Source organism: Triticum urartu, chromosome 4 (assembly GCF_003073215.2).
Source record: "Triticum urartu cultivar G1812 chromosome 4, Tu2.1, whole genome shotgun sequence".
Classification (NCBI taxonomy): domain Eukaryota; kingdom Viridiplantae; phylum Streptophyta; class Magnoliopsida; order Poales; family Poaceae; genus Triticum; species Triticum urartu.
This window is the reverse complement of record NC_053025.1, coordinates 96015893-96029172: the sequence shown is the minus strand read 5'-3', so window position 1 is coordinate 96029172 and position 13280 is coordinate 96015893. Positions and strand designations below refer to the sequence as shown.

The 13280-nt window shown below is 41.8% G+C and overlaps 1 protein-coding gene across 2 annotated transcripts; it reads right to left on the bottom strand.

Annotated features, from left to right (window-relative positions):
• Positions 1-408: 408 nt before the first annotated feature.
• Positions 409-12496, bottom strand: LOC125550857 (protein translocase subunit SECA2, chloroplastic). 2 transcript variants are annotated; one of them, XM_048713969.1, is made up of 30 exons: positions 12137-12496; positions 11978-12047; positions 11813-11877; positions 11600-11720; positions 11114-11205; positions 10886-10951; positions 10541-10605; positions 10368-10455; positions 10210-10275; positions 10000-10115; positions 9358-9448; positions 7999-8082; positions 7777-7869; positions 7593-7688; positions 7419-7504; positions 5195-5273; positions 5008-5121; positions 4767-4862; positions 4626-4689; positions 4240-4529; positions 3717-3772; positions 3483-3600; positions 3297-3377; positions 2894-2973; positions 2198-2252; positions 2036-2105; positions 1773-1962; positions 1542-1665; positions 1118-1192; positions 409-1039 (listed from the first exon to the last, which is right to left on the bottom strand). In XM_048713969.1, exons 1-30 carry the CDS (start codon positions 12446-12448, stop codon positions 866-868), a joined length of 3177 nt encoding a protein of 1058 aa, XP_048569926.1. In that variant the 5' UTR covers positions 12449-12496; the 3' UTR covers positions 409-865. The 2 variants fall into 2 exon arrangements, with proteins under 2 accessions (XP_048569926.1, XP_048569927.1); XM_048713970.1 differs by lacking the exons at positions 11978-12047; positions 12137-12496 and having other exon boundaries at positions 11114-11263.
• Between the last annotated feature and the right edge of the window lie 784 nt (positions 12497-13280).

Here is a 13280-nt window from a genome sequence, read left to right as displayed (position 1 = left end):
GGGAATATGCGGAATGTAAGGAAGCCGAATACCCTCGGGGGTAGCCAATGCGCAAATAGCTCATGCCGATATACTAATGTTGACAGTGATTCTATCATGCAAAGTATCTGGAGAGTTGAAATATTTGCCGTGGGTTCGGTTTGATTGCCTTGTCATCATCATCGAAAGCAGCGACTTGACAAAATGTCAAATGCTGCCTGCCCATTAGGACAGCCTCAAGAGTTCCGTGTCCACAAGCCAGATACCCCGCATGCATGCAATTCATACTTGACAAGAGATGATAGCCAAGTGAGAGGCCTTAGGCCTAGTGTGTCACTACATGAGTTGTTTGGTAAAGGTTTCACTCACAAAATAGTACAGACTGGACAGAAATATATGTGTGATACGACAACACAATGTGCGCGAATCTGTATTTTACCTGGGAGTTGTAACATATAATAAAGCTCTGATTGTCACGGGCAAAAACTGATGAGCACTTCATGTGTGCGTCATCACCTGGATCCAGTTATGTAATATACATCCCCTGTCTGCACTTCATCTATATCAAGTTGCGTTTTCTACAGAGTTAACTCATTGCTGGAGTAATCTACTCGTGCTAGATAGTGGTTAATGTCTATTGTCTTCTAACCTATATCTAAGACTCCGGGGGGAGGCCATCCATACGAAAGCAGAAAGTCTAATGTCACCTGGCTGCCATCCCAATCAAGCCTGTGTTAAGAGACTTCCCCACTGATGAGGAACCAAGCCAGCAATCTAGACAGGAAACACCTTCCAACAATATGAGATTGCACTGGCCATGGATCAGAAGTATCTGGGTGTGCAGTCTCTTTTGGAAAAAAGATTCATCAGATGTGATGTTACTCTGCTATTGATCCGCAGTGTTGAAGATCTCTTCAGATTCCATTGGAGATGACCAGTAACTGAGTAGGGCTTCAACTGTCAATCGTCGTGTGGCACTCAACATTGAGATGAAGAACCGACAGCCATCAATCTTATACTCCTCCAAAGGATTTCTGTGCCCAAAGCTCCGGACATTCACCTAGTAAAAAGTTATAAAATCTGAGTCAATGACAGAAAACTGGTGATCAAGGAGTCTAAAGGGAAAGATTGAAATTACCGCAGAACTAAGCTTGTTCATGTTAACTAAATGGTCCTTCCACAACATATCGAGTGTCTTCAGAAGTGCTTCCCTCTTCAATTCAACAGAGTTGCATGATTACATAAGAATACGCGTTGACTTGAGAGAAAGATAAAATGGTCGTGACGAAACATATAACTTGTCAAGTAATGCCGAAGTTACATCCATTATGCATTCCCACGAGGCCACAATCAAGATCCTTTATTTTTAACTATAATCTTATGCTAGTTGGTAAATAATATGCTTTCACAAACAGAATTTCACAGGATAAAAATGAATGGGAACTTGAAATAAGAACAGAGTAAATGCTATGCACATTGCAACATCACTTGCAAAGTACCCAAGAAAGAATATGACCTTGACCTCCACACAGAACACAAATATATTCGTAAGAGAAGCAAACCTCAATTCCCCTAATGTACGCATCATGATAACGGGACTCTTGCAGCACTTCCAGGTAGGTAGCTATTAGAAAATCCCCAAAATATTTCCGAAGAAGATTGATAATGTTTGTATATCTCCCTTTCCTGGATTTTTATCACATAGATGAAGTATAGAGAAACAATGAATACCTGAGGCGAATGTGTAACTCCATGTTGAAGAAAAACATATATGGGATTATATCACAACTTACTTTGTTGTATCATCAACACACATGGCAAACCATCGCATTGCTGAAGATGTTTTCTTACGAATTCCCCTGAATGAATTAGGTGGCACTGGCATGTTTGGGAGAACAAAATTGTCGACCTCCACAGAGCCATATCTAAGTATTTGCTCAAGTGATGATTGTAGGTCTTCCTCTTGGGTCTCCTTGAATGTTTCTGCAGAGTATCTCAAAGTCAGAAGAATTAACTGCATAAGAACATGAATTCACTATATATTTAGGCTTATTACCTGTCAGCAAATTTCCGCCTAGACTGGCAAACTCATCCAAAAGCTTTGCCAAATCCCACGTTTTAGGTGGCTGAAATGAAATGCAATCAGAACAGCTGACATATAGCACACCAAAAGGAAATTCTAAAAATGATATATAAAAAGCAGGGCAAGATAAAGTACCTTCTGGGGATCAACATTTCCCAGAATAATTTCATCAACTACAGCTTGCATGTACCTAGTAGCATTTCAATTGAAGGCATGTAATTGGTGGGGTAAAAAATTTCAGAGATAAATGATTTAAGTTTAAAAACTGAATCATTTTGTATAAAGAGGAATAGATAGCTGGCTAGTGATAATGATGAAGTAAAAGGTGAACATTCTGAACAAGATCAATATTTCCTGAACTCCTAAAAACTCACAATTAAGACAAAAGCGAGCATGCAAGCAAAGAAATTATGACCTATCAGGGCAGTGCTCGAGCATCAATGCATGTCATGTTCACAGGAGTACAAGCATGATAAGTACCGAAAAAGGCTTTCGCCCCGCTTTATAAATAAAGCAAACCACCAGAGCACAAATCCATCAGGTTCACACCGCGCACACACACACACACAAGGTAGCAACAAGGACGGAACAGAGTACAAGCATGATAAATAAATCCTGAACTCCTAAAAACTCACAATTAAATATCAGCATATCATCTACTACTTGATAATATGCTTCTGACAAGTTACCCTAAATCCGCATAAGCAATAATGTATTATTTCTACTCTTAAGATATTATCTAAAATAATGTTGTATCTTAGAATATGTCCGTTACCTCTCATTTGAAATTTTTTTATTAAATAAATTTCAAATTAAGGATGCCAAACTTACTGGAAAATTTGTTCACTGCAGCTTTCAGAGTCACCTGATAATATCACCTGCCTAAGGCTATAGATGTGCTTTCTTTGGACCTATAAATATGAATGATACTCCATGAACAAGGGAATTCAAGAAATGGAGAAATTACATTAACCAATTCAGTATTTAAACCCTCACGTGTATGAAAATTAAGCTGCGGCACTAAGAACTAAGAACAATAGAAACAGTAACCTTTTTCATTTAGATACAAACATAATGGTTTAAATGAATCAAAGGGCCTTAATATGAACTATATTCTGTGGTGACCACTAAAACTTTATAAAAAACAAAACAAAAAAAATAGCTGGAATTTAGCATAACGGTCAGGGAATGAAACAACAGTATAGAAGTATAGCGGCCGAGAGAAATTATATACCTCCAAGACTTCATCAAACTCAACAAGGTTTTTCCTTATGCCAAAATAATACTTCTCTGCATTGATTTGAAGGCCTAGAAGCTGCATTTTGAGAAGTAATGCATGTAAACAAGAGTACAAGACAATACACTGTGATCCCAAAACTAAAGGTATCGATGTTTAGCACATCAACAAATGTAATCTGACCTGTTTTACAACAGCATTGCTCTCGATCGCTATGTCTTCGCCATTTGTTATCCTTGATATAAGTCTCACGGCCCATTCTGTGTCCAAATTAAACTTCCGGAACATTTCATCTTGTAAGCTAGTTGACCAAAGTTAGAGACAGTTAGATTTGGCAAGCAAAAGGATCATCAGATGCTACAATAGCTACAATAGTTTAGTGTTACACAAGTGTTTTTTGTTCAGGAACAGACATACCTCACCATAAACCGTGTGGAACCAGGATCACCTTGTCTGCCAGCTCTACCACGTAACTGCGGAAAAAAACTTGCAGATTTTATGCAACTGTGGCAGTACAAATTTCATCACACAGAACTATATTCTCAGCAAGTTTTTATTCAAAGAATTGACAAAATCCACTAATTCAATAAGACAGACAACATATTGCATCAAAAGCACAAAGTTTGCATGTGATGCTTTTGAAGAACTCTGGCAGCCATGAAAGAGATAGAAACAGCGCACAAATAAAATGAAAATTGAATTTATTTACAGTAAAATGTATGTAATTAACAGAACGGAATAAGACAGAACTTAATAGATTCTGTTTGTAATTTAATGCCAGTTGATTCTACATTTATGTGCCCACGTTAAGCAGCTTATTGAAATTATTTCCCCCAAAGACCTGGTAGCTAAAACTTACTTAGTTTCAAATCACATCTGACAAACAAGCCTAAGCATCATGCCTAACAGAGTGTACCCTGCAGCATCAAGAGTGTCTTACTTGGTTATCAATTCGGCGCGACTCATGCAAAGAAGTTCCTATTACATGAAGCCCACCTAATGTCTTCACCTCAGCACCCTCGTCAAAACAATGAATTTCGCAATCCTTTAGAACAGTGGCATAAGCAAGTGCTATTGCATCACAAAGAGGGTACATCTCAGTCACTTCAGCCACACACTCTTGTAGTTTTTCCAACCCAATTGTATTACTCATTTCAATTGACTCCATAATAGTGGATTTTGCCTTCTGAAAAGACCATTCATTGCTCTCACTTTTGTGAACATATTTTGCTACAAGAATACATGGGGGAGTGAGCCACGCAATAAAAAACCTCGTTACAGGTTATAGAACATACAACCACTGATAGTCCAACACTTATTACTAACCCATGATTGCAGCTTTGGCAAGCAGAGCTAGTGACGATGGCCCGAGTTTTATCTTGGAAAGACCCTGCCAAAAAACGAAAGGTGACAGTGAGAAACACCTTTGGAGTCTTAGGATGGCTAAAAAATCACAAAAATAATCACCTTGTGGGATGTGGACTCCCCCTCAGTTTCGACATCTGGGGTGTCGTGCGACAGAAATGGAAGTACATTGTCTTCTACGATTTCTTTTGCAAGCATCTACCAAGAACAGAAAAATGAACTGATCAAGCCCTGGAGAGAAAAGTCTCTGCTAGCTTTCTGCTTTCACATATATATACACGAAGAGAGCTATCAAGAGATGAGATTAAATACCCAAAAAAAGGAGAAGAGATTAAATACTAACCTTAGGGTTGCCACCTAAAATGATGTCTGTCCCTCTGCCTGCCATGTTCGTTGAAATTGTAATTGCATGTTTCCTTCCAGCTTGTGCAATTATCTCAGCTTCTCTCGCAGCATACTGCCGAGAACGATTCGATTAGCTCCAAACATGGAAGAATAAGTTAAACTAAATCAGGAGTTTACATACATACCTTTGGTCTTGCATTAAGTACATTGTGAGGAATATTACGAGACTTAAGAAGATCCGACAGGTATTCTGAACTCTCAACACTGCAACAGGTATATATGCCATTAATTCCAAATGCCACAAACATACCACATGCAGAAATTACTGTAAAATCAAGTGTCCATGCCCATGAATGGTACCAACGGGCGAGGTAATTATAGCGACAGCCCCCATCGAAGATTTAGACAGATTTTCCTCCCAGACAAGTAATATGTTTTCATGAATATTTTTGTTCCTATGAAAAAGATTCATTGATTGGTATCCTATCCACTCCCTCTGCAAAATGTAGGGTCGTATGTTGACTGATCAATTTTGAACTTTGACCGTAAATTCTGTACACTATTTTATTGATAGCTACAGAATCACAATCACAAGAAAGTGTTTTTTTCTAATACAAATCCAATGTTATCAAGTTTATATAACATACCTAATGCATTGTTGGCTTAATTGTTAGTCAAAGCATGGATTGGATAGTTAAAATGCACCCTACATTTTGTAACAGAGTACAGTTTAGATAGGTTATTATTGCGATTGATTATATCTGTATTGTTACGTGTCCACTTCATAAGGAGAGCATCATTACCATTACTAAGCAAGCAAAAAATAAACCCAAGTTCCTGAGATAATAGATTATTTCTCCCTGCCCCTATGGTGCTCCCAGCCTACTTGATTCAAGGACACCTCGATCAGGCCCGGTCCATACCCAAGCAGACAATTACACAATGACTTTTGCTGCGAAAGTTGCTAGCTTTGATAGAGGCCGACAGTGTCAAGATAATGGCCGACTAACAACACAATGGCACAATGATTGACACGCAGGACACTTTGGGAAAAATGGCGTCAGCATAAAGCGACACAAGCAAAGCATGCCGCTTTGCCATCAGGCCCACAGGCACTTCAGCAGGAACCTCTGTTTTCAGCATCGCTGCTCCCAGTGACAATATGCTACTGGCATCTCTCCACTGTTTAGAGCAACTCCAATAGCTCCTGTAAAAAACTTCCTGTAAAAGTCGTTTTATGGGGTGACCGTAAAATTTAGGGGAAGTTGTCTAACACCAACTTTTCTCAGTTCCTGTAGAATTTCTTCCCCTAAAATCTTTTTTTTCCTGTTTCCCATTAAACAGAGCTGGGCCCGCATGTCAGTGACACGGTGATGGGGGGCGTGGCGACAGCGCCAGAGTGGTGCGGGACATGGGAAGCGCGACAGCAGCGGGGTCGGCCGAACATGGAGACGTTGGCTGCTGGTCGTGCAGGAGCGGACATGGCGTTGGCCGCGGTGGTTGTGGCCTGAACGGCGAGCTGGTGGCGGAGGAGGAGAGGAGCGACGGTGGCCGGTCACGGTGGAGAAGGGCGGCAATCGGCGGTGCCAACGGGTGCGGGCGCGGAGGCGGTGGGGTCCAGCGACTGGATAGGAGCTAGCGGTGGTGCACCGACGTCGGAGGTGATGGCCGGCGCCGCGGCAGCCCGGCGTTCCACTCGTGAAGTTTCAGGCAGTTTCCTGCCTGCCAAAATTATACAGGAAGGTCATCTTCCCATAAACGTGAGGGAAGTTGGGCGCAATTATACGGGATCCCGTAAAAAATCGGGTTTAAGGGAGCTGTTGGAGGGGCCTTTTTTTGCCTCAACTTCTCGTAAACTGTAGTTTTTTTTAAAGGATATGGAGCTATTGGAGTTGCTCTTAGTCCGTACCTGTGCAGCTTCTCCTCATTCAGTGATACCAGCAACATGGACGCGCGCGGATTGATCGAAGGGGGTGGGGTGCTGGGAGTGATGTGTTCACGAGGAGTGGGTATCTGTACGAGAGTTGCAGAAACTGAAATTCCTCTCAAAATTACGGGCGTGTGAATCTGTTTGCATGGTGTGGCAAGCGCACGGGAGGGGGAAAGCGAGCCCGTGCGGGGATGTTTGCATGCCTGACTCTGCTAATAAACACAACAGGGAGACCTAGTTGCAGCCCGACTCATGAGAAGATTACGGGTGTTCACAGCGTGCTATTAAGTTCTCAAACGAATGGCGATTTACCGGGGGCAAAAATGTCCGGCTATCGGCAAATTTGCTAAGCACGAGGCTGCCTTGGACCTTGTTCTTTGCACAGAAAATGTCACGCCCTCCTTCTGGGAATAGAGGGAGTATTATGTTTGGTAATATGCAATGCAGTGCATTTCTTCTAGGTTGCAAGGAAAATATACCTGGTAGTTCCAACCAAAACAGGACGGCCCAATTGAAACATAGACTCTACCTCTTCCCGGACATATTGCCATTTACCCCTTAAAGTCTACAAAACGTAATAGTAGACATCAAATGTTTTGTCATCATAAACAAAGGAAAATACTGGGTATGATCTCACTTCTCAGAAGCCTTACCGCAAAAGCTTGGATAGGTAAGTCCACCCGTATATTTGGCAGATTCGTGGGCACCTCAATAACTGGCATCTTAAACATCTTCAGAAATTCCTTTTCCTGCAGAACCAGTATATGATAATATTAACGGAGCATAAATAATATGAACATAGAAACTATCCAGGAAGTGGCCAAGTAGATATCGTACCTCTGTCTTAGCAGTACCTGTCATCCCGGAAAGCTTAGGATAAAGCTTAAACAGAGACTGATACGTAATCTGAGCCACAATTACTGAGTCTGCCTGATGAATTGCAATTAGCATTGCATACAAGAAACTGTCAAACACTTTCGCAAACAATGACAAGACTAATAAAAGAAAAATTATATTAGTTCATATGTACAAATTGACAATGGGCAAGTCAATGATTGCCTGGATTTTGAGGCCTTCTTTTGCTTCTACTGCTTGATGAATACCATCGGACCACCTCCTTTTGGGTTCGACTCGACCAGTAAGCTGGAGGAAAAAAAATTAGGAATATAGTTTCAGAACAAAGTCTTCCCAAATATGCCAATGTGCAATTGAATGGACTAATAGGCAGTGTCAAATATAGGATCATGAAGAACTTTGCACTGTTCGGACCTCCTCCCGCTCCACACTTCACCAAATTCTGGAGCGGAGCCAAGCCGAACAAAATATCCGCCAGAAGCTAGCTTCGAGAAGTAGCGATCGATTGTAGTGTAAAAATCTGGAGCGAGGAAGACCCAGCTCCACCAAAACCAGAATCTGGAGTTCCCCCATATTACAGCTGAAATGCCACCGCCAAACATAACGGTTCGCTCAGCCACGCAAAAGAAAACGATTCAGCCCTCAAGAGCCACGCATCGCTAGGAATATCTCCCCTCGCCAGGCGTTTGGGCTTGTTCTAGCCGGCCCAATATGGTCCTAGACAGCCCAACAACTGCTCCCAGCCCAAAATCGCGATGGGAAGCTGATTTAGCTGCCGAACGGAACGAGATCGCTGCGTGAAGTGAGAAGACGAGAAGAGAAGCTGGATTTGAGGAGTTTTGTGAAGTTGGAGGAGATCCGAACAGGCCCTAAATTGAAATAGTGCAACCCAGCAGGATCAGAATGATAAAAAGAATGGACCTTAGTCAGGTGCAAAAATGATTTATTAAACACGGGAAAAATTGAGTACTCCCTCCGTCCGAAAATACTTGTCGCAAAAATGGATGCAAATGGATGCATCTAAAACTAAAATATGTCTAGATACATCCATTCCTCTGACAAGTATTTCCGGACGGAGGGAGTACATCGTATTTCAGCTTCATGTGACCATGGTAATAGCCTTACATAGTTTACCCCAAAACAGAATAGCATGCACTGGATCCATTTAATAGCTAGTGGACTGAAGCCAAGTAAGGAATGCCATATTTTTCGATGTTCTATCTGGTTTCAAGGATAGCATGATCCACTGAAATTGTGAACTGAAGCTAAGAAGAGGACTACCATATGTTCCTATGTTCTATCGGGTTTTCAAGGAGTCAGTAGGTGGGGTGGGGTTAGTAATCAAGGATTATGATTGACTAGTGCACTGACAGAAGATATGTTGTAGCAAAAACAAACTGCTGTGAAGCTGACCATAAGCTTACTTGTATAATTATCAACAGAAAAAAGGTTTTGGATCTCAAATAAAACATGGAACGTCCGTTTCAGTCTACTATTTAAAAAGAAATGAACTAAGTCACCCTATATGGCAAATAAGCAATTTTGAAATTGATATAGTAGTACCTCGTTAATTATGAGAGCTTTTCCATTCCTGACAATGTACTGTACATCCCTGCGGTAGAACTCTTTGGCCTTCAATGCATTCGTCACAAATCTGAAGCACTCAACAAGTTTAGGGTCAGAGTCATGTCGCATGTCGAAGTTGCTAGTAAGTTGGTCGCACCTCACATGCGGTTGCATAATGTAACACTAATTCTAAACAACCATTTGGATATACAGTGAAAGGGGGAAAGAACGTGCACAAGTGACAAGCAACCAAATGGAAAGACTACCATGGAAGAACTGTGATGTTTCTGGGTTGCTGATAGGCAAAAAAAATGAGGAGAAAGATTGCATTTATATTAAAATATCATCACGGTCATTACAATCAGATAGCACCAGCAGTGCCAAATCCCGTGGTAGTTGGCCCATATAGACAGCCCCCCTACCACTAATCTGGGTTTGCTTGGCTAATTCATGGGCACAGTTGTTGCCATCTCTCCCGTGGCAATTTTAATACTTGAACAGAACTGTATATTAAATGCTGAGTTGACTGTCAATAAATCCATAGAGCAGAATAACTACACCGATCAGAAAGCTACAAAATAAATAAACAGTGATGGCACCTTGCAGACAAAAGCTAGAAAAGAAATACAGTGATGGCACCTTGCCCACGGATCATTCTCATCCCACAGATCATTGGTCCCAAGAATCATCTCAGCATAAGTAACTCCATCTTCTGTTAGATCTATATTATTGCCCTTCAGTTCTACAGTATAATGCTGCAGAAATAAATCAAAATAATGATTATTAGTGGGAAATATTAGTAAACCATGACCATTGTAACTTTAATTCAAGCAACATGAAAATACTCACAGCACCCTCCATGAGAAGATCTGCAACTTTAGCAGCAACTGGATACCGTGCTGCTTCTCTATTATCCTAATATAGGATAGAAAGGCTGGTGAACATCTTGCATTTTGACAGGCCAGACATAGGAGGGACAAGGTTAGCAAAAAAATAGCGAGGAAAACCTCTCCACTTATTAACAATGGGTTTCTTCCTTCATCGATAAGCACTGAGTCCACTTCATCCACGATAGAAAAATGGAATGGTCTTGGCCTATCAAATCGTGTATTACGCAGAAAATTAACAAATAAACAAATCACAGTTCTGAAAAAGTGAGAGAGGACAGCCTCGAATGTACCATCTCATGACTAACTGTTCTTTCTTACGTGACAAGTTGTCACGAAGATAATCAAATCCAAGCTCCTGTAGGTTATGAGCAGTCTTTGAGAACCTATATATATTGGGATATCACCATAAAGTACTACATAACCAAGATAAGCAGGTAAAGGATTCATTAACAAGTATGGCTGCAGCTCACAGGCAGATTCTCGTAGAAGATTCAAAGACAACTTATTTTAGTATTACTTTAAATCTGAAATGAAGACAACTTTAACATATAATACCAAGTTACAAGAAGAAAGGTCCTCAGATGAATAGCCACTATAGAACTATCTAAAAGTTGTTGTTCTACTGAGCATCTTACCGAGTTATTAGTGTATGTAATGTCACACATATAGTTGGCTCTCCTCTCATCAGACTTCATACCCGCCTATGCATATGCCACAGATGAAAGAGTGAAAGAAGGTTAAATGTTTGCCTTCGATCATACGTTTCTCTAAAAATACTGTAACAGCGCAAAAACTGACTGGTTCCAAGCCAGAACGATGAGGGAGTCTAGAAAGTATGACAACAGCATTATGTAGAAGTATACCTGAATTAGACCGACAGTTAGACCAAGAAAACGATGAACACGACCCATCCATTCAGCATCTCGCTGTGCCAAATAATCATTTACAGTCACCACTGAAAAAGGTTTACAGTGCTTATAAATGTGAAGAAGTGGGACCAAGGACATGGATGCCTGTTTAGGGTTTAACAATGGAAATGTGGAAAGTGGATCAAATCAATGTATAATATCAACAAACCAACCTTGAATAAACATCTTTGTTTGGATCAACAAACACAGGCAAGAGTTTATAATCCGAGTAACAAAAATATCTTATATATACTCATGCATAAATTATTTAATAGTATGATTTTAGCAAACTACGGTGGGGAATATGGTGGTATTTAAGAACAAAAGAACGAGCATATGCATTGCGCTCATCCATGCACAATGCCATGATAGACTCAATGGTACAGTTTAACTCAGAATTTTTGATTGGCAAAACGCAAATAATCTAAATGCATACAGTACCATGAACTCCATCCCCAGTCAGTGCATTGAGATAAGCTGCCAAGGTCGACACGAGTGTCTTCCCCTCGCCGGTCTTCATCTCGGCAATGCACCCGTCATGGAGCACAGCGCCACCAACAATCTAACACAAAAACATCAATTAAACGAAGCTCAATCACCCCCAAACAGACTAGTGCATTGCTTGAACATCCTAACAGAGCAAAGCTAGTATACCTGAACATCGAAGTGCCGCATGCCGAGCGTCCTCCTTGCCGCCTCCCTCACCACAGAGAACGCCTCTGGACAGAAGCAAACACACACCAACGCATCTCAGACGACAACTCGAAGGGAACGCTGCAGTGCAACACTAACAGTAACAGGAACAGCAAGGAGACCAACCTGCCTGAACGTCGGCGAGCGTCTCCCCGCGACCCAGGCGCGCGCGGAACTCCGCCGTCTTCCCCTTCAGCTGCACGAACACATAAATCCATCACCCACACAACGAAAAGCAATCGGGAACCAGGAATCGTGGGCGGGGTGTTCCACGCGGCACGCCACCTGTTCGTCGGAAAGCCTCCGAAGAGGCGGCTCGAGTGCGTTGACGGCGGAGACGAGGCGGTAGTAGTCGCCCACCACCCAGGCGTTGAGGCTGCATAGGTCCCTCCATGAACCGGCCTTGGCCGCACCGGCGGTGGCGGTGAGTGAAGCGGAAGGGGACGGGGATGTGGCAGCGGAGCAGGACAAGGGACGAGGCTTCCTGCAATTGCTCTTGCGCTTTGCTCGGGGAGTGGCTGTGGGGTTGGGGAAGAGGCGGGGCGCGGGGGCGGGGAGGAGATGGAAGGAGGGAGGGGAGGAGAGGGAGGCGGCCATGGAAAGCGTCGAAGCGAGAGACGACGAAGAGTGCAGGGAAGAGAAGAGGGCTTACATGTGGTCCCACGAGCTACAGTATTTTGGTGTCTAATGAGGCCACACCGTCTCACATTAATTATACCCGCCCGATCAAGCAAATCCAACGGTTAAGAGCCAGAGCCAGGCTGTCGTATTTTTCTATATATTAATATATACTCCCTCCGTCCCAAAATAAACTTAGTACAAAATTATACTAAACTTGAGACACTTATTTATTTATACAAAGTTATACTAAATTTGAGACATTTATTTTGAAATAAAAGAATACTTATTTATACTTTAGTCATTCGGATCGAGACTTAGAGTCATCCGGATTGGTGTCAAAGCTTGCATCGACGTAACTCTTTACGATGAATTCTTTATCACCTCCGTAACCGAGAAACATTTTCTTAATTCTCTTGGATAACTAAGGATAATTTTGACCGCTGTTCTGTGATCTACTCTGGATCATCATTGTACCTAGGGCTGGAATTCGAGCTGAGTCAAGCCAGCTTGGCTCGACTCGCTAGAGCTCGTGTCGCTAACGAGCTAGCTCGACTCGTTATTATAACGAGCTCAAATCCAAGATTGGCTCGACTCGTTTAACTTGCGAGCTGGCTCGTTTAGCTTGTTAAAAATATGAATATAAAACTGTCAAATATTATGAAAATTGGTTATGTATATATTAAACACACACACACACACACACACACACACACATATATATATATATATATATATCACTAAACAATAGCAATTTCCTTGTAACACATGAGTCTCCTAGGTGACTGGGCTTTCAACGGCCAACCCTTGT